The sequence below is a fragment of the Prinia subflava genome, chromosome 17, assembly GCF_021018805.1.
Source record: "Prinia subflava isolate CZ2003 ecotype Zambia chromosome 17, Cam_Psub_1.2, whole genome shotgun sequence".
Taxonomy (NCBI): domain Eukaryota; kingdom Metazoa; phylum Chordata; class Aves; order Passeriformes; family Cisticolidae; genus Prinia; species Prinia subflava.
In genome coordinates, this window is record NC_086263.1 from 15231929 (window position 1) to 15251962 (window position 20034).

General features: G+C 53.5%; 3 protein-coding genes across 9 annotated transcripts in view; 2 read left to right on the forward strand and 1 right to left on the reverse strand.

Annotated features, from left to right (window-relative positions):
• Window positions 1-5090, forward strand: part of NHERF2 (NHERF family PDZ scaffold protein 2) — a 32788-nt gene extending 27698 nt beyond the window's left edge. Inside the window, exons 5-7 of the mRNA XM_063414631.1 lie at window positions 120-163; window positions 635-697; window positions 2576-5090. Coding sequence (XP_063270701.1) covers window positions 120-163; window positions 635-697; window positions 2576-2734 — 266 coding nt within the window. The 3' untranslated portion in view covers window positions 2735-5090. The remainder of the gene's footprint in view (window positions 1-119; window positions 164-634; window positions 698-2575) is intronic.
• Window positions 5091-5843: 753 nt separating this feature from the next.
• NTHL1 (nth like DNA glycosylase 1) lies at window positions 5844-11496 on the reverse strand. 2 transcript variants are annotated; one of them, XM_063414632.1, is made up of 6 exons: window positions 11376-11496; window positions 10488-10720; window positions 8596-8766; window positions 8117-8276; window positions 6889-6994; window positions 5844-6303 (listed from the first exon to the last, which is right to left on the reverse strand). In XM_063414632.1, the coding sequence occupies exons 1-6, from the start codon at window positions 11437-11439 to the stop codon at window positions 6180-6182; spliced, it is 858 nt and encodes a 285-aa protein (XP_063270702.1). In that variant the 5' UTR covers window positions 11440-11496; the 3' UTR covers window positions 5844-6179. The 2 variants fall into 2 exon arrangements, 1 of the variants encoding a protein (XP_063270702.1); XR_010082564.1 differs by having other exon boundaries at window positions 6165-6303; window positions 6889-7035.
• Window positions 11497-20034, forward strand: part of TSC2 (TSC complex subunit 2) — a 32114-nt gene continuing 23576 nt past the window's right edge. For 5 of the 6 annotated variants that reach the window (XM_063414626.1, XM_063414625.1, XM_063414627.1 and 2 more), the window contains exons 1-13: window positions 13260-13417; window positions 13947-14033; window positions 14639-14749; window positions 15350-15494; window positions 15631-15748; window positions 16204-16252; window positions 16606-16731; window positions 17052-17125; window positions 17471-17597; window positions 18243-18386; window positions 18599-18736; window positions 18927-19030; window positions 19811-19892. In XM_063414626.1, the coding sequence (XP_063270696.1) occupies window positions 13280-13417; window positions 13947-14033; window positions 14639-14749; window positions 15350-15494; window positions 15631-15748; window positions 16204-16252; window positions 16606-16731; window positions 17052-17125; window positions 17471-17597; window positions 18243-18386; window positions 18599-18736; window positions 18927-19030; window positions 19811-19892 (1443 nt within the window). In that variant the 5' untranslated portion in view covers window positions 13260-13279. Of the gene's footprint in view, window positions 11575-13259; window positions 13418-13946; window positions 14034-14638; window positions 14750-15349; window positions 15495-15630; window positions 15749-16203; window positions 16253-16605; window positions 16732-17051; window positions 17126-17470; window positions 17598-18242; window positions 18387-18598; window positions 18737-18926; window positions 19031-19810; window positions 19893-20034 lie in introns of those variants that run through there. The other variant, XM_063414624.1, reaches the window with a different exon arrangement.

The window sequence follows — 20034 nt, forward strand, 5'->3', positions numbered from 1 at the left end:
CCCCGGGCAGCAGTCCCAGCTCCCCTGGGACCCCGGGCAGCAGTCCCAGCTCTCCTGGGACCCCGGGCAGCAATCCCAGCTGAGGGTCTCACTGTGTGTTTTCTGTTTCTTGTGTCCAGGTGTGGTCCCCCAGCCCATGACAAATGGATCTGCACAGACTCAGGTGAGCCCTCCCTGCCCCTGGTGATGGCCTGGGGGCTGTGTTGGAGTGGCCAGGGGGGATCAGGGTCCTTCCCTGCCTCCCACCTGTGCCAGGTGAGCCTGGATGCTCCAGTCCCCAAGGCTCATTTAGCTCAACTTTACTGCTGCCGCCTGGTTTTAATTACTCTCCACTGCAGCTTTAATTTAGAGGCTGAACAAGGCAAATTTCAGCCCCGTTTAATCCCAGGGAGGGAGGAAGGGAGGAGGTGGCAATGTCCCAGTTCTGGCAGGAGGGGACTTCGCCCTGCCTGGGGTGGGGATGAGGGGGAGCAGCAGTTCTGGGGACCCCAGGGAGCTCTGTGTGTGCAGGGTCCTCCCAGCAGGGTCCATCCCCTCCAGGCTCCATCCCTGGAGCAGCCCAGCATTGCTGTACCTGGGTATTTGGTGTGTGTAACTCTGGCACAAAGCAGACTGACATTTTCCTTTCCTCCAGCTGAACGGAGGATCCACATCTTCATCTCACAGTGACCTGCAGAGTCCTGGGAAGGAATCTGAGGTAAAAACCCCAAACTCTCCCTGTCCCTTTCACACCAGGTGTGGGTACAATCCTGCCTCACAGTGCTGTGCATTGATGAGTTTTCAGTTTATCTCCCAGACTTGGGTTCACTTGTACCCACCCAGCAACCAAAATCCGGGGTTTTCCCTCATTCCTTGCACTCTGGGTGTTCACTGGCAGTGGTTCCTGCATGGATAGTTTGGGAGGTGGGAGCTGAAGTCTGCAGGATTTGGGATCTGAGGTGTAATTACACTGATGAGCTACAGCAAGGCTGGGGATCCGTGAGGACAGAGCTGTGAGGCTCAAGTGCTGCTAGCAGGACCAGGGCAGGCTAAAATTAAAAAAAAAAAAAAGCCATTTTTTATTAAAGTTTGGAGCACAGTGAATTTATCACAGTGTTTAAAGGAGGGGAGGAGTTGGTTTTGGTGACAGGCTGGGCTGAAGGGGTTTCTGTGGTGTGGCTCAACACTGGAAAGGGACAAAACTTGTTGGGCAAGGTGAAGTGGCCACCAAAAGTCAACACAAGGCATAGATTGGCATTCTCAGGCATTAATGATTTAGCAGGTTTTTTTCCACTTAAAATAAGAAGTGGGGATTTGTATTAAGAAGTAGGGGGATTTGCAAAGTGCTCAAAAATTTATCTTTAGCACAAGGTTCTGCTATAAATAGAGCAAAGCCTCCATGCAGGTGCTCTGTGGGGTGTCTCCCTGCTGTCCCCTGCCCCAGGACATTTGGGAGCAGGAATGTGACAGCACCAAGTGCTGCCAGGCCCCTCTGAGCACCCACAGCCCCGGAGCCTCTCGAGCACCAGCTGTGTCCCAGCGCCTGCAACCTGCCAATTCCCCCTGAGCATTGAATAATGCATGTCCTGATCCAATGGCTTGGGAAAAGCAGGCTGTGCCCCGGGAAAAACAGGCTGTGTCCTGTGGGGAGCACAGCGGGTTCTGCCCCTGAGGCACCCTGGGCTGCTGCAGGGGTCACTGCAGACAAGTCAGAGTCCCTGGGGTGGAGAAGTTGGCAAAGTGAGCTGTGCTGGGGCACTCCTCCCGTGGAGTCACCCTTGGGCTGTTCAGGGGTGGCAAGAAGCCAAAGGCCCTGGGGCATGGGGGGGTTTCCTGGGCTCAGTTTGGCTCAGTTTGGGTTCAGCCCAGCAAGGCCAGAGCTGTTATCTCAGTGCTGATGGAAAGCCCTGCCCACGGTTATCAGCAGGGTCTGTGCACTCTAATTCAGAGCTGGGCATGCGTGGTGGGGCAGCAGAGCCAGCAGGAAAGCTCTGAATTGTTTCCCTAAAACCAAAGATCTCCATGGTGTGTGTTTACCCACACCTGACACGAGTGCAGCAGGAGAAACAGCCCCACAAGAGGCAGTGCTGTAATGAGCTCCGTGGCCACACGGATGCTGCTGCCAGTGAAACCATGGACACAGCCCAGGGAAGGGGCTCTGACCTTCTGCTCCTAAAAAGACCCATCCCTGGGCATTTGCTTGTTGTGCAGGCTGGAGGAAATCCTTCATGGAAGGGGTTGTCAAACACTGGAAGTGCCCAGGGAGGTGGTGGAGTCCTCAGGGAACTCCAAAGGCTTTGATTTAGGCAAGGAACCCTTGTTAGCCACGCCAGTCAGACGTGGTAGAGGTGGTGCTAACCAAGGTGGGAACCAACAGATCACGAGGACATCCAAAGCTTGAGAAAGGCAGTGAAGGAATCCGGGTTAGGCTCCCATATTTCAAACAGAAATTGGAGGTGGCACTCAGTGCTCTGGGCTGGTGACACGGTGGGCGTGGGGCACAGCTCGGGCTGGAGGATCCCGGGGGTTCCCTGGGATTCCAGCCCTCCTCCATTGCCTGTGGGCAATGCTGACAGCTCTGTCCCCTCCCCGCCAGGACGGGGACACGGACAAGAAGGACCCGTTTGAGGAGAGCGGGCTGAGCCTGAGCCCCACGGCCGCTGAGGCCAAGGAGAAGGTGAGGGCCAAGCGTGTGAAGAAGCGAGCGCCGCAGATGGACTGGAACAAGAAACGGGAGATTTTCAGCAATTTCTGAGCCCTGCTGGTGGCCGCCGTCCGCCCTCCTCCCGCCCCAGCTCGGACGTTTCTGAGGTGCCTACGCCCTTCCTTCGGTGTCCACGTGAGATGCTTTGTGCTCTGCTCTTCACTGGTTGCTTTTACGAGGCGTATTTTAAAGTCCTTTTTATTTTTATTTTTTATTATTATTATTGTTATTATTATTATTGTTACTCACCAGCGATTCTCATAAGACAAATGTGACCAAAGCTCCTTTTCTTGCTTGCTCTTGAGCCCGGCTCCGGCTGCCCACCGTCCCCAGTTCCTATGAGAAAAGACTGGAAGGATTTTAACTCTTGTTTCTTACCTGCATCGTTTAGGCTTCTGTTACTGCATTTTTTTTACTTTTTATGTGGGGTGTTTTGGCTTTGTGGGTGTCCCAGACTGAGCCCCATGGGATGCTCTGTGCCCCTGTGGAAACATCTCATGGCTCGTGGTGGGTGCCCGCAGGGTGGGGGTGCCAGGGACCCCCTCCCCAGCTCCCCATGCCCAGAATTAGCTACTCCCAGTGTGGGAAAATGGACTGTGGTTGGAAATTTTTTGTTGGCTTTGCTATTGAAGCAAAAACGTTTGTTTTGTTGTTTTGTTTTTTTTAATGAAGTTCCATGTGTTTCCAGTTAGTTTAGGAACCTCCCCCTCATCAGCAGCTCCTGCCCCGGCAGTAAAAGCCCATTTTTCACCCCAGACAGCTCTGCAGAGGGGAACGGGTGGGGTTTGAAAGCAAATCCCAAACAGAAGGGCACAGCTCTCCCCACCTGCAGCCGTGGATGTGGCAGGGGAAGGAGGGAGCGGGGCCAGTCCTGCCCCATGGACACAAAGATGAGAACCACGAGATGCCACAAAACCTCTTTGGACAGACCTGGAAGTGGGGATGGCCCAACATCTGCTTCCAGGAGGGAGCACAGGGATGCAGCTCTAACTGAGGCTCGGCGTGGGAGCGGGGCTGGTCCAGGCCCCACCCGGGCTGGGATTTGGTGTCCCCAGCCTGGGAGTGTCACCGCTGGAAGGGACATCCTCCGGAGCCGTGGGGCTGGAGGTGGAGCAGGCTCTGGTGTGATGGAGTGGGCAGCAGCTCTGGCTTCCTGTGGCCTCCTCCAAAGCCCCACTCTCAGCATTCAGCGTGCATCTTTAAAGCATTACAGATTAAGTCCATTTAAGCTCTTTTATTGTTGCCTTTGGCTGTGTGAGTGAAGGTGACTCAGCTGAGCTGCAGCGCTCCCAGGTAGCAGGGCTGAGTTACCTGGGGTGTCCCTCCCTCCCACGCTGCAGCCGCAATCCCAGCCCTGCTGGGAAGGGGCTGGGAGCACAAAGCCACTTTTCCCAGTCACCTGGCCGTGGATGACGTGTGAACACAGAGCTGTGGCCGTGCCCTGCCTCACTCCAGCCCTTCTGGGGTAAAACCCTTGGGTGGTCAGTGTGCTGTGGATGTGGGAACGGCTCTGCATGGATTTCCTAAGGTATTTCCAAATTATGGAGCTAGAAGGTGCCTTACAGCATTCTCTGCTCTCCTCAGCAGCGGGCTGGGGCTCAGCACAGGGTGTTTGGCTTCCCTGGGGAGCAGCTGGTGCCCGTGGCCTTGTGCTGCTGGCAGGAGAGAGTGGAGAGCCTCAGGGGTGAAGGAGATGAGTTCTCTTTCTGAAAGTTATCTTTTAGGATTGTTGATGGGCTGAACAGGTTGAAAACAATGACTCTGGAGAGGAACTGGTGCAGGTGTTTGGCTGTGGGTGACGAGACAGGCAGTGGGGTGACAGGGGATGTGGAGAGGCTGCCTCTCCTGGGGCTCTGCCATTAACAGGACATCTCTTCCCCATCCCACTTCAAACTACCTGCTCTCTTTCTGGCCCCCAAAATACTGTCTTCTCTCTCTGGGTAACGTTTGGAAGGAGCCCTTCTTTTCCATGGTGTGCAGGTTGCTTCCCAAACCCGGCAGCGCCCGGGCTGCGCAGGGCAGAGCATTCCCAGGACACCCCCAGGCACGGCAGAGAGCACAGGCCTGCTGTAAACACCCCATTTCTCACCCAGGACTGCTCTAGTTGAGGGGGGAGAAAGAAAAAAAACAAACAAAAAAACCTTGTGTAGTGTTGAATGTAGATCAAAAGAAATCAGGTGTGCGAATCCGTGTTGGTAAGATTGAGAATCTTAATGTCTTAGTCCATGGAAACTGCTCCTGGTTGAAGCATTACTGCATTCCTGACATCTTGTAGCTCAGTAGTAATTATTCAGTTCCTGTACATTTAACTCGGAAAAGAAAGATCAATAAAGTCTAAGGCTGTCAGCAGCATTGCAAACCCACCATGTACACTGTAATGTCAGTAATAAACTTGGTTTGCCATGTACCCAGCACTTATCTGCTCCTTCCTCAGCTGCTCGGGGAGCCCGGAGCGGAATTGCAGCCCTTTAGCACATTGTAAACTTCGCTTCCTCCCTCTCCCTCGCCTCTTTAAAGAGCTGGAATTACGCCTTTGAAGCTCCACAATGAAGTCAGCACTGCCCTTTCTTTGAAGAACAAAACACAGGGGTGGTGCTGTCCCTCTGTCAGCTCCTGGGGACACAGCCTGGCTCCCGTGGCTGCTGGAACCCTTGTGGCACACACGGAGTGGCACTGGCTCAGCTCCTGGCACAGAGGTCACTCTCCAGGCAGTGACTCCCTCTGCTGCTGCCTTGGGAAGGCTTCAGCTGCACCTCAGAATCCCAGGATCACCAAGGTTGGAAGAGATCTCCAGGATCCTCGAGTCCAACCTGTGTCCCATCCTCAGAGCACTGAGAGCCACGTCCAAGCCTTCCCTGGACACCTTCAGAGACAGGGACTCCAACCCTCCCTGGGCAGCCCCTTCTAGAGTTTAACAACATTTTCCATGAAGAAATTCCTCCTGCTGTCCACACTGGATTTGGTAAGGCAAAAATTCCTCCTGCTGTGTCCCCTGGCACACTCGTTGGCAGCACAGCTCGCTGTGGCAGGGCTGGGCAGGTGTGTGCTGCCCACCTCAGCTGCCAGGGCAGGGCACGGTGCCGTGGTTCAGCCTTGCTGAGGTCACCCACGTTCTCCTCCCCTCAGCCAGTGTCACACAAATGCCAGCAAACCTCGTGGGTGCAAAAAAACCCTCACCACTTTTATTTAACGAGTATTTACAAGCAGCAGCAAGTCCCTGAGGACAAAGCTTTTCTCTCCAGTGACTCTGTGGCACAGCTGGGATGTGCTCAGCCATTCACCCAGGCTGCAGCCTGCAGCTCTGTCCCAGCAGGACTGCTGCCTCTCAAAGCCCCTTTTTCCTCTGGAGAGCTGAGCCACTGCCAGTGGCTGTTCCCTCGAGCTGCTGCAGCAGGCTCCTGTCCCCTGCAGTCACACTGCCAGCCCTGTGCCAGGCCCAGCTTTAGCAGGGCTCAGCCCAAGCAGCTTTGTGGCTCTCCAAAGGCTGGATGATCCCTCAGAGTCTCTTGGCAGCTGGGCAGATGTCTTGGTTGAGGCACTGGCTGCAGCGAGGGTGCACAGGCAGGCAGGTCTGCTGCCCAAAGCCCACCAGGAGCCAGTTGATCTCCTTCCACAGGTCCCTGCAGTGAGAGGAGAACAGCAGTGTTGCCATGCTTGGAAGGGGTGAGGAACAGCCTGTGGAGTTAGTGGGATCCCCTTTCCTTTCTGCCTGTTCCTCCTGGCTTCCCTGGAGGTGAGTCCCAGCCCTTCCTGATCCCTGCCAACCTTTCCTGGTCCTGCTGTGCTGGGGGAGCAATGCCTGTGCTCAGGCACGTGCCAGGTGTGGAAGTGTCCCTGTGTATGTCAGCCGGGGTTTGATACTGAAAATTAATCCCCAGTGAAGACAAGGATCCAGCCCTGGGCTGATGCTGCTGTGAGCACTGGGCTCAGCAAGGCCCAGTGTGGAAAAGCACCAGGCTTGGGTCGTGGTAAACTTGTTAAGGCAAAAATCAGAGATGAAGAGCTCCACTAGTGACTGATCCACCTGCCAGCAGCAGAACCACACGCAGCTGAGGCGCTGCTGCTGTAGCTCTGGCAGAGGGGAAACAGCTGCAGCTACTGCGACCCTGGGAAGAGGAGCAGGCCAAAATGCAGTCCCTGAAACTGCCCCAAGCAGGACTTTGTGCAGACACGGCTCCTGCAGCCAGCAGGGGCTCAGGGCTCACCTGGGCAGCCACTCCTCCAGTGCCACCCGAGTCTCCTCGGGGTTCTTGGTCTCCTTCTTCACCCACTTGAGCCGGTTTGAGATCCTGTGCACGTGGGTGTCCACAGCTGGAGAGGGAGAGCCCAGAGTTTAGGTGAGGCAGGCACACCTGAACAGAGAGAGCAGAGCCAAAGCTGCCTGTGACAGCCACAGGCCCAGGGCAAGGCCTCCCCTGCGGGCAGCGGGGTGGAACGGGAGCGGAGGGCAGGCGAGGCTCACTCCAAGAACAAACATTTTCTTCCCAGGCCCAGAGCCAGAAGCATTTGGGTGGGTGTCTCTCCCCAGGCTCACACAGTCCCAGCCAGCCTTGCTCCCCCAAGGCTCCCCTGCCCCACGGAGCAGGCACAGGGCAGCCTGGCCCCCGTTCCCTCTCCACGTTCTCATCCTCCCGGAGTTTCAGCTGAAATTACGCAAATTGTGATCTCTGCCCCTTCCTTTGCCCACATGGAAAACACATTTCATAACACCCACCAGCAGAGAGGGCTTGGGAGGCTTAAAGCAGTGTTTATAATGTGCTTTGAGCTCAAAAGCCCTGAATGCAAAGTGTATTATTGTTAGATCAGCAGTGATAAACCTGTCTCTAGGGCTAATTGGGCAAAACCCAGGAAATTGCTGTAAACAGGAAGACTAAGCCTTGCCTCCCAAATCAAAACCGAGCACACAATTATTTGGAAAACACTTGGCTGCTTTGGCTGCCTCTGGACTTCCCTCCCCCACAGCAGGAGAACAACAGACCCCAAGGGCTGCTGGCTGCAGTGCAGAGGCCACGGCCTGTCCAGCTGATGGTCACCAGAGGATCCAGCTCCTGCCCACTCGCTCCTCCTGGCTTTCCCAGGGCTCTTCCATCAAGCAGCACATCCTTTTGGAGCTTTAATCTGTCCCCAGGGGCCCCAGGCCGGGACCTGCAGGTGATGGTCCAGCCCCATCTGGCAGCAGCTCCCCAGGGCAGTGACTTCCCTTGGGAATTTCTGCTATCAAATTTGGGGAGAAACAGCAGCTGCTTAAATCCTCCAGCTCACTGAGCGAGTGGCTGAGGGTCACATCGTTCCCCCACCCAAATACCCTGCAGATGACTGAACCAAAGGGGTGTTAACCCAAACTCCTGGGGGCTGGGCCTGCAGTGCTCCCCCTGTGTCTGGGGAATGGACTGGGATTCAGGAGAGGGATGGGAAAAACACGGTCCAGGTTACCTATCCCAGCCACGCTGTCCCAGGCAATGTGCATGGCCAAATGGGCCATTTTGGGCCCAACTCCTGGCAGCTGCACCAGCTCCTCCACCGTGCTCGGGATGTCACCCCCGTACTTCTGCTTCAGGATGGCTGTGGTCTGCTTGATGTACTTCACCTTGTTCTGGAAAACCGAGGGGAAAGGCACACAGTCCAAGCTGCCCTCCAGCACAGGGAAAACAGACACACAGCCCAGAAAACCACCCATTCCTGAGTGTGTGTTACAGGTGAGGCCACACATGGCAGCTGTGCAGGGGACACTTGACTTCCACTTGAAACCAAACTGCTGAGAGCTGGGAGCTCCAACCTCCCTGCACACTCCAGGTCCTGCAGCCAAGAATCTCATCTTGCTGGCAATACAAAGTGCCAAAACTGGTGTAAAATCCAGCTTTTAGCCTGACTCCAGGGCAGAGCTCCCCACAGGAAGGGCATCCTGCACTCACCCTCCAGAATCCCACGGGATAAATGATCTGTCCCAGGGTCTCATCATCCATCTGCAGCACGCTGTCCACGGTGAGGCCGCGCCGGCGCAGGCGCAGCATGGCAGCACTCGTCACCTGGTCCTTGGTCTGGCTGGACAGCATCAGGGCCAGCAGCACCTGGTAGCGCATGACCTGGGGACACAGGGGACACTGAGACACCCTGGGAGGATCTGGGAGGATCCAGCACCTCCAGCACAACCCTCAGTGCAAGGTGTGCTCCCACCCTTCAGCCCTATGCGCCTCCAGGAGACTGGAGAGCTGCAGCAGGAATAATCCATGACCTTTTAATACCCCCACACAATAAAGGGAGGAAAGAAACACCTTCAGGCTCAGCTGTCAGTATCTGTGGGAGGGCAGGGAGCAGCTCTGGCTGCTGGGATCTCACTCCAGCCCCACAGAGGGCTGGACAAAGCTTTTCCTGAGGATGGCATTCCCAGGAGACCCACAGGATGCACAAGCACAAACGCCCAATGATTTTTCATGCAACTTCTGGTGCAAGTAGCTTGTGAAAATCCCAACCCTTTACCTCTAGGCTTCAGTAGGAACTGGGTGTCTGGCTCCAGTGAGCTCCTCAGGGAACCAAATCTGAAGAAATGGCATGATAGAGACTGGGAGAAGAAGGACAAATCCCAGGAATTCCTCTGCTGCTGCCACGCAGGGTTTAGCCAGGCCATCACCTCCTATTTCCCAACTCCTTCTCCCCAGATGTGATTCTGTCCCACCAGAGTAAGGAGGATGATGCAACTAACCCAAAATGACCCGGGATAACATGGGACACAATCCTCCCTCCAGCTCTCCTACACAGTTTACAAAACCACAGGTGCACCAGGAAAAAAATCCCTGAGTGCATGGAAGTAGGATAATCTCAGGGTACAAAGAAATGCTGCGAGGAGCTGAGGGTTACAACATCCACTTTTTCTTGGAAGCAACAACGCAGCTTCCCCAGGGAAGTGGAGCTATTTCCGTGTGCTGCACCATGGTCCCCTGGCCCCGCAGCTGCCAGCCCCCGTGGCTGAGAGCGTGTGACATTCCCTGGCTCCCGGGTCAGAGCTCATCCTTCTCCCCAGGGACCCAAGCCCAGGGCAGGATGCCAGCAGCAAGGACAGCATTCCATGTCAGGCTGTCCAGCTGTGTCCTCCAGACCCTCCTTCAGAGCCCAGCAGGTCCTGCTGCTCCTCTGAGCCTGTCTCTGCATGATCCCCACATTCCCACTCCAGAGGCTCCTGCTGCTCCAAGTCCATGGGGTTGGATCAGTCTCCAAAGTCACTTCCAACCCTAACAATTGTGAGATTCTGTGATCCTCACATTGCCATTCCAGTGGCTCCCACTGCCCCTCCAAGCCTGCCCATGGGTGCTCCCCACATCCCTCTGCATTCCACACTCACCTTGCTGGATACTTTCCTTGGACTCCTACAGAGATTTTTAAGGGAAAAAGGAACGTGGCTTCATGCCCTGCCAGCCTGCTCCATAAGGCAGCACTGCCCCTCACACTCATCACATCCTCTAGGACCAATCCCAGCCCAGAGTCCTGATCCAGTTTCTGTCCTGGAAACATCCCAAGTGGGACAGATCCAGGGGCAGCATGAGGATGAGGGAGGCTGTGCTTTCCTGTGCCTGCTGGAGCTGGGACAGGGTGCTGTTCCCTGTGGATGCTGTACCCTGTGGATGCTGTACACTGTGGGTGCTGTTCCCTGTGGAAGCTGTTACCTGTGGGTGCTGTTCCCTGTGGATGCTGTTCCCTGTGGGTGCTGTTCCCTGTGGGAATGCTGTTCCCTGTGGGTGCTGTTCCCTGTGGGTGCTGTTCCCTGTGGATGCTGTTCCCTGTGGGTGCTGTTACCTGTGGGTGCTGTTACCTGTGGGGGTGCGCTGCTGTCGTAGCACTTGTGCACTCCCATCTCATCCACGGGCGCATCCCTGCTCCTCCTCATCTCACGGATGCGCTCCAGCTGCTCCCGCCAGTCCCGCGGCTCCCAGCGCGCCCTCCGGGGCTCGGCCCCATCGCCCTGCCCCGGCTCATAGGCAATGGCAAGGCTCTTCCTCCTCCTGCTCTGCCTCGGGATGCCGGGCGTGCCCTGGCTCTGGCTCCCTGCACGGGATGGCAGAGACATGCCAGGCCTGAGGAAAGGAGCTGTCACCCCTCTCAGTGACAGCCCCACGTGCCACCACCCACCCAGGGGACCCTGACCAGGGCGAGTTCCCTCCCCTCAGTCCCAGCCCAAACACTGCACATCCCCCAAGTCCCAACCAGAGCCAGCGTGGGGCGAGGGAGCAAGGAAGGACCCGGGACACAACTGGCAATAGATGACAACAGTGGGGTAACATGTCACACGGTGGGGACACGTGTCCCAGACACAGGTGAGGCTGCTGAAGGTGCATCCCCAGCCCAGGACTGAAGCCGCATCCTTTGCTCCGAGGGGGATCAGGACACGCAGCCCCTGCCCCAGCCAGGCCGGGCCCTGCTGCAGCCCCAGCCGCTCCCCGTGCCCAGCACAGCCCCGATCCCCCCTTCCCGTAACCCCAGGAAGCAGCGATCCCTCTCTTATTCTCGATCTCCCGGCCGTACCCCCATCCCCAGTCCCGTACCCCCATCCCCGGTCCCGTACCCCCATCCCCAGTCCCGTACCCCCATCCCCTGTCCCGTACCCCCATCCCCAGTCCCGTACCCCCATCCCCTGTCTGTACCCCCATCCCTTGTCCCGTACCCCCATCCCCAGTCCCGTACCCCCATCCCCTGTCCGTACCCCCGGTGCCCCCGGCCGAGCGGAGCCGCCTCAGCGCCGCAGGCCCGGGCCGGGCCGCGCTCATGGCGGCCCCGCGAACTACCGGGCCCGGGGCGCACCGGGGCCGCCGGAACGGGCGGGGCCTCCCGGGGGCGGCGCCGGCACCGGGCCCGAGCGGAGCGGGCCGGGGGCGGCGGGGCCGGGCCGGGCCGGGCTCGGGGTGAGTGAATGGGGACCCGGCAGCCTGGGAGGGAGACGCGCTTTGGGGCCGCGCTGTGACCCCGCTGCGTTTGGGGTCTGTGCTGTGACCCCGCTGTGTGCTCGGGGGGCTGTGCTGTGACCCCCAGTGTGTTTGGTGGCTGTGCTGTGACCCCGCTGTGTGCTCGGGGGGCTGTGCTGTGACCCCGCTGTGTGCTCGGGGGGCTGTGCTGTGACCCCCGGTGCGTTTGGAGGAGCTGGGGTGTGACCCCCGGTGCGTTTAGAGGGGTCTGTGCTGTGATCCCCGTTGTGTTTGGGGACTGTGCTGTGACCCCCGTTGTGTTTGGGGGCTGTGCTGTGACCCCCGTTGTGTTTGGGGACTGTGCTGTGATCCCCGTTGTGTTTGGGGACTGTGCTGTGACCCCCGGTGTGTTTAGAGGGGTCTGTGCTGTGACCCCCGTTGTGTTTGGGGTCTGTGCTGTGACCCCCGGTGTGTTTAGAGGGGTCTGTGCTGTGACCCCCGTTGTGTTTGGGGTCTGTGCTGTGACCCCCGTTGTGTTTGGGGGCTGTGCTGTGACCCCCGTTGTGTTTGGGGTCTGTGCTGTGATCCCCGTTGTGTTTGGGGGCTGTGCTGTGATCCCCGTTGTGTGTCCCTAAGCGCTGTGGCATGTCCTGGTTTGGGGGTGGGATGTGGCGTGTCCGGGCTTGTTTGGGGGTCACCGGGGGACAGTGTGCCATGGCCCGGGGTGGGCTAGGGCTGTGGGGGTCCCCAGGGCGGTGAACTCCGTGTGGGCCTGGGGACAGAGGGCTGGGGGCTGTGTGTGTGTCCCCTGGTGACACTGGGCCGGGGTCCCTGGCGTGTCCCCTGGTGACACTGGGCCAGGGTCCCTGGCGTGTCCCCTGGTGACACTGGGCCGGGGTCCCTGGCGTGTCCCCTGGTGACACTGGGCCAGGGTCCCTGGCGTGTCCCCTGGTGACACTGGGCCAGGGTCCCTGGTGTGTCCCCTGGTGACACTTGGCTGACGTGTCCCCTGGGATGAAGGGACAGGCTCTGTGCTGCATCCCCGGGAGTGCCAGGGATTGCCGTGCCCAGGCTGTGGGAAGGCCATGGAGTGTCCATGGGACAGGGATCCCATATTCAGGGATATATGGGGATATAGGGGTCTGGGGTTGTGCAGGGTCGTGTCCCCAGCGCAAGGGTCCCCAAGGCACAGTGGGTCGGGCAGGGGGAGACAATTTCTGGAGGCTGTTGTTGTAATGGCCGTGCTTGTTCTTGCCCCATCTTTCTCTTGCCATGGCAGCATTTGGATGTTCCAGCAGCCAGATTTGTGAGATTCCTTCCTCACTTCCACATCTACAGCAGAGCACGGTGTGCTTGCCTTGCTTTGGGAACAAGTCTCCAGCTCACCCCTTCCATAATGCGTGTGCATGTGGACAAAAAGCAGCCTGTGTGGTGGGCTGGGCATTCAGAGCTCCCAGGGATGGGTATCCCAAAGGCCCCGTGCTCTGTGTGAAGCTGCAGGTGCTGAAGGCAGGAGCAGCACAAGCTCCTTGTGTTCCCTCAATGTTGGGCTTCTCCCATGTTTGAAAAGGCTCAAGACACCCAAGCTCTTTGGAAAAGCCCCAGTGTGATGCTGTTATTGGGGTTTTCCTGCTGAAACATTCCCCTTGGGCCTCCCTTCCCAGACCCCTGTTCTGTGTTTGCAGGGCCTCAGAACCTGGCAGCAATGGCAAAGCCTCAGAGCAAGGATTCCGGGCTGAAGGAGAAGTTCAGGAACCTCCTGGGGCTGGGAACATCCCGGGGAAGTTCCAAGTCGTCGGAGGGCAAGCAGACAGAGTTTATCATCACTGCAGAAATACTCAAGGTGTGAGAACTGAGTGCAAGTGGGGGTGGTGCCTGGGGTACCTCAGCTGAGGGGATCAGGAGGGCTTGCTCCTTTCCTGGGTTTTTGGCATTCAGTTCCTCTCCATCATTCCCTCTCCTGATCTCTCAACTCATTCTCTAGAGAAGTGGATGTAGAACTCTTTGCAGCTCCAGCACTGGAGTTATTCACTCTTTGCATACTTTGGAGGTACTTGTTATGTTGGGTTACAGGGTATTTCCCTGTCCCCTCTTTTTTATTGTCTGAGCTTGATGAAGTTTCTGTGGTGGCAGTTTCCACAAGCTGGGAACTGTTTTTGTTTTATGAAAACCTTACGGTTCTGTGGAAATGAAAAATAAAATAATTGATTCCAGTAATTGGTACCACGAGTCTGTAAGCAGAATAGTTGGCACACAAAGAGGAAAATACAAAAAAAAGGGAGAAGGAGACCAGAATTCCTTCTCCCCTTGGAGAAATGGGTAAGTGTTTCTGGTAAGATAAACTGTTAGCTTATTTCTCCATTTCTTTCCAGGAACTGAGCATAGAGTGTGGATTGAGTAACAGGATACGAGCAATCAGTCAAATTTGTGAAGTGGCAAAAACCAAAAAAATTGAAGAGGTGAGTTCCAAAGTGTTCAGTGAGTTTTGGAAGGATGGAAATTTAAGCAGCAGCTCTCAAACTATCGTAAGACACTCCTGGTGTTTAGAAAGCTTTTTAAAATGGGTGATCCCAGAGCCTGCCTTGTGCTGTGAAAGGAAGTTACTCTGCCCAACCTTCCAGCTCTGGAGCAGAGGGGATGGAGCTGTTTGGCTTCCTGAACCTTTCAAGAAGGAGAATGCTGGGGATATTCAGGACAGCTCATGGGAGATGATGTTTAGAGGGGTTTCCTTATCTCCTCCTCGCTTGTTAATAAGCAGCCCCAATTGGTTTTGAACTCACCTTGTAGCTGGCTGAAGGCTTCTGCACAAACTTGAGGTGCTGTGGAATGAGGAATTCCAGTTCCTGGGTGCAGGGCTGGGGTTGGTGTCTGCTGGGCTTGGTCTGAGGGTGCGACCAGGTGGGTGAGTGTCCCTGGGAGCAGGGAACTCGGGACATGAAACCCCTGCATCTGCATCATGAACAGCCATAATCCATTGTGAGCTGCTGGCTGGACATCCCAGGAGGGGCTGAGCTTTCCTGCCTCATGCTTTTGCTGTGGTTTTGGTTTTTGTTCTTGTCCCCAGCATGCCGTGGAGGCCGTGTGGAAGGTGGTGGCTGACATGCTGCAGCCGGAGCGTCCTGCCGAGGCCAGGCACGCCGTGCTTCACCTGCTCAGGTCCATCGTCCAGGGACAGGTGACAACAGCCCCACAGGGCAGGGGACACTGACCTGAACTGGGCTTTGTGTGGGGGGAGATGGGAAAAGCACCAGGGAGCTCTTCTCTACAAATGTTCATATTTGTAATTTTGTTGTGTGTCTTAAATGAGAATAGGAAGCATTTTAATTTTAAATCTTGGTTTGACCTCATAGCAAAACTTTTCATACAGCTCATAGAAAACTGTTCTGGTTTGGGGTAATGCTCCTGAGAAAGAGGAAATGCTTTGGGTTAAGTTCAGCATAATTCAGCAGATTTTACGTGGTCTTTGCCCAGACCTTCTAGTCTCAGTTTGCAGCTGGTTTTGATGTTTCAGGTATGCAAGGGGTTCTGTGTGAGACACTTCTAGCCTGGCCAAGTCCAGCACACAACGAATTCTACAGATTTCCCAACGTGTTGCACAAACATGGGGCTGAATCAGCCCAAAGTTGTCGTTTGCAGTGTTCTGAGAAAGCAGGGGTGGATTCTTATGAGGAGAGTAGGCATTGATTCAACAAAAACATAATTTCAAGCATGGAGATTACTGAGGTAGACCTTGATAATATCCAGGCCTTAACCCCTTCCCTTTTTTTATTTCAAGGGTGAGAGATTAGGGATCCTCAGAGCCCATTTTTTTAAGGTTATTAAGGATTATCCCTCCAATGAAGATTTGCATGAGCGGCTCGAAGTGTTCAAGGCTCTGACGGAGAACGGCCGATACATCACCTACCTGGAGGAGGAGCTGGGTGAGTGTTGTCCCAACCCTCTTCAGTTTGGTGGGAATAAACCAAGGCAGAGGCATCCAGTGATAACAGAAAAGGGTTGTGGTATCATTCCTGGGTAGAAGGCGTATTGTGACAGGGTTTTTTTTTCCTTCTTTAGCTGATTTTGTGCTACAGTGGATGGATGTTGGGTTGACTTCTGAGTTCCTCCTGGTTTTGGTGAACCTGGTGAAATTCAATAGCTGCTATCTGGAAGATTATGTGGCTGACATGGTCCAGTAAGTTGGGTTTTTTACCCCCTACCTTCTTATTTGTGGTAAACTACAGAGAAAGTTGCAGATCAATATATACAACTGAGATATTTTTCATCCCCTTCTGGATCTGTTTCATCCCAGGTAATTTCTGACAAATATTTGATTTTCAGTTCTTGTGGTGTTCAGATCTGTTTTAGTTTAACTAAATGTGCTTTTCCCTTTCCCATTCCATGGGGTGGGCCTGTTTGCATTGCTCAGTCTCACAAGGGTCTGTGCTGTTGCATTACCTGAGCTGCATTTAAGTCTCCCTTTAACTTTATAAAAGAGATTGCAGAGCTCAGTGTCCCTTGGGGTGTCACCAGCATTGCCACAGGAAGGGCAGTGAGGAGTTAAATAACATGGCAATTAACCTGACTCTTTGTAATTTGTCTAAAATCGTGTGGAGCAAACAGTTCTAATTAAATGTTCTTTCTTAACAGCAAGATCTGCCTCCTGTGCATTCAGACTTCATCATCTGTGGACATAGAGGTCAGTGATCTGAGTTTCTTTTAGTACTGCAGAACTCTTTGAAGTTCTTTGAAACTGTAACTTTTACAAACAAAATAAGTTCATCAGACTCTGGGTTTATTCTCATCTTTCAAGAGAGCTGATGCAATATTATGTTATTTGTAAGCCAGTAAATCTCATGCACCATTAATTTATTCCAAAGCAAACAGAGCATTAATCAATTTGATAGTGAATCAACAATGCTTTTTAAAAACAAAACCAAAATCTTCATCCCTTTTGACTTCCAGAAGATTTCCTTGGTGTGCCAGGTGAGGATTAGACCTGGTTGATTCACAGGGAATTGTACAACCATTCTGTCTTTCCCTTTCCCAAAGATTTCCTTGCAAGTGCTGGATGCAGTTGTTTGTTACAACTGCCTGCCCTCGGAGAACCTGCCCGTGTTCATCATCACCCTGTGCCGCACCATCAACGTGAAGGAGCTCTGTGAGCCCTGCTGGAAGGTCAGAGCCCCTGCCTGCTGTAAGGAATTCACTCCTGGGTGAGGTGTCAGACACACCTGTGCACCTCTGTCACCAGTTTTAATTTGCTTTTAAAGGCAAATTAAAAATAGTTTAAATATTGAGGGATCAGCGTCTCATTAGTGCAAGTCGTGTCACGTCCATGGGGGTTCTCCCCTGGGTTCAGCTGGTGTGACAGGGTTCTGTGCTGGCTTGGGAAGGTCAGGACACGTTCAGTGCACAAGCATGGCCAGCTAAATCCATGTTTAGGCTACTGAGTGTTGGAACAATTGGGGATTGAGGTGTTCTCTCTGAACTTGCAGCTCATGCGCAACCTCTTGGGGACTCACTTGGGACACAGTGCCATCTACAACATGTGCAGGATCATGGAGGACAGGTAAAGGACGAGGGTCCAGCAAATCCAAGGGATTCAGTAAAGTTCCAGTGAGATAGATGGGGAGTCACCAGCCTCAGGAGAACAAGCTGAAGGTTCTGGTGCTTAGAAATAAATTCCCTTTCTAGTTATGCTGCTGAAGTGCTCATTTGGGGCATTTCTGAATTTAATTTCCTTCTGTTTAAAGTTGTGGTGAATGATTTTCTGCTTTTCATGTTTGTCCATTGCTGTGCAAGGCCCTGATGTGTAACAGCTGGGAATTCCTGTTGGGACAGTGCATATTCCTATAGACTTTGTATGCTGAAATAATTGTGGCATGCTCTGAATCTTCCCTTCCCCTGTCCTTAGGTCCTACATGGCAGATGCAGCCCTGCTGAGGGGAGCTGTGTTCTTTGTTGGGATGGCTCTGTGGGGGGCTCATCGCCTCAACTCCCTCAGGAACTCCCCAACTTCAGTGCTGCCTTCATTCCTCAAGGTAGGCTGGGATGCTGGGGGAGCTTTTAAATCACCTGGACAAATTTAGACCAAAAATGTGGCCCCCTACACCAAAGAGATTCTGTAGACGTGGAGGATGAGAGGGAGAAATTGGGTGTGGGGTGAATCAGTGAGAAATGGTAAAACAAGTAAACCAAGAGGATTTATATCTGTAGCTGAGGCCTCCTCCTCGAATATCTTTGGCCAGAAAAGCAAAGTCTGAATCCTTTCTAGCAAATACCAGCATTGTGGGTACTTTAGCTTAAAAAATAAAATACAAAGCAACAACTTTCACTCTTCCCAGTGGGTGGTACAAAAAGTGAGGGAGGGTGTCTTCAGGGACAGCCTCAGAGCTCTCAACATTTCCTCATCTGAGGGCCTCAAGCAGGAATTACTGGCTTTGATCCCCTTGTCTGCCTGTGGGATGGGGCTGTGTCTGCCATCTGAGCTACAGCTGCTCGCAGGAGAGCAGAACTGCTCTGGAGAAAGAGGCTCTGTGCTGTGTCCTTTGAGTGCAGAGACTCGAATGGGTTTATCTGGGGCCTCCAGGCTGGTTTCCTAATTAAAAGGCGTGCTGCATTTGCATGCAGAGGGTTTCTGGGCTCTGCTCCCCAAGTGCTCACTGACTGAAGTGCTTTGGTTGCAGGCCATGACCTGTCCCAACGCAGTGGTGTCCTACGAGATCGTCCTGTCCATCACACGCCTCATCAAGAAATACGGGAAGGAGCTGCAGGCTGTGACCTGGGACATCCTCCTGGACATCATGGAGCGACTGCTGCAGCAGCTGCAGGTGCTGGGCCTGCCTGGATGTCCTGATTCCCAAGGCTTTGCCATAAATTGTTTTGCAAATTGAGCTGTTTGTGCACTGTGGGGAAGTGGAAGCTGAGAAAGGCTTAGCCCAGTTCTCACTGCTGTAGTTTTCTTGAGTTTTCTGTTTGTGTTTAAGATTAGCACTTTTTGGCAAGGTGGAACTGTTTCAGGATTGGTTTTGTCTCTTTTCAGGTTCTGGAGAGCCAGGAACTGAAGTCCATTGTCCATGATCTTCTGACCACAGTAGAAGAGCTCTGTGACCAGAATGATTTTCATGGCTCTGAAGAGAGATTTTTTGAGCTGGTGGAAAGATGTGCTGATCAGAGACCAGTAAGGCTTTCTTATTGTCCACCTTTTGGGTCTCTTCTGTTACAGCTGAAATTTGAGAGTCCTAAAATAGGAAATGGTCAGAAAATCCCAGCAAGGACTTCTGTGACATTTATTCCCATGGAGAGGGTTGGGGAATGGATTTGTTATGTTTGCTTATTCACTAAAAATATTTCCTGATCTTTCCATGAAGGAATCTTCTGTGTTAAACCTGATAACATACAGAGCTCAGTCCATCCACCCTGCCAAAGATGGCTGGATCCACAACCTGCAGCTCTTAATGGAAAGGTTCTTCAGGTAGGAAGTCATAACTTTGGGAACTTCTTACTTTTAAGGAGCACTTTCAAGAGTTTCTTGGCACCCTGTCACGTTAGATAATTTTGTTTTCTGAAGTTCTAAGTTAGTAAATGGCTGCTGAGAAGTGTGGTAGTCCCAGGGCACAGCACATGAAAGGACTTATTTAACAGAAGAAAAGCTTTCCACTGAGTTCTTTATGCTGCTTTTTTCTTCTTCTCTTTCTTTCCATTCAGTACTATTCCAATTAACTTAGGCAGTTGTGTTCCACTCCACAGCACTTTGTAGTTCTGACACCAAACAAGATTTTCCTGTTAAGCATTAGGATTGCATATGGTTATCCAGTATTCCAGTTATCTGGTTTTGAATTGGTGCTCCCTCAGGGATTCTGAAACATCAACACAGAGCAATAACAAACTTCTGTCTCCTCTGTGAAATGCTGCCAAAGAGCAGCTCTTCCTCAGTGCCATGTGTTTGGTTTTAAATTTGCTCACCAGAGCACTTGTTCTTCTGACATGTGCTTCCTAGTTTGGATTGGAAATAGGAAAGCTGCAATTACAGGTCTGCAGAAGGAGTAAGAGCTGAGCTGGGATTTGAATTTCCAATTGTTCTTGAATCTGATTTCAGGTGTAGAGACATTAACTGAGGGCTCAGCTGATCTCTCACAGTTACTGTTCCAACTCTGAAAAATGTCTTATTTTCCTTTAGTTTTACTTTTCCCCCTTCCCTAAATATCAACAACTCTATTTTTTTTTCACTTTGGATTTGCTCTTCCTGTTTTAGGAACGAGAGCCGTAGTGCTGTCAGGATTAAAGTTCTGGATGTGCTGTCCTTTGTGCTGAGCATCAACAGACAGTTCTATGAGGTGGGTGTTTCCCTGGGGGTCTCAGCTGAGGTTGTCAAATCTGTAGGACAGACAGAAACCAAAGCACTGAAAAGTTCAGTAAAAGTCACAAATATCTGGAGGGATGGCAGACAGAAATACCTGTTGGATGGAAGAGGAGATG

Bases quoted from the DNA above. Each gene is read 5' to 3' on its own strand.
- NTHL1 (XM_063414632.1), bottom strand. From the start codon at position 11,439: ATGAGCGCGGCCCGGCCCGGGCCTGCGGCGCTGAGGCGGCTCCGCTCG. The intron at 8,767-10,487 runs GTAACAGCACCC...CTGTGTCCCCAG, and splicing joins ACAGCAGCGCACCCCCACAG to GTCATGCGCTACCAGGTGCT. The intron at 6,995-8,116 runs GTAACCTGGACC...CTCCCTCTCCAG, and splicing joins GGACAGCGTGGCTGGGATAG to CTGTGGACACCCACGTGCAC.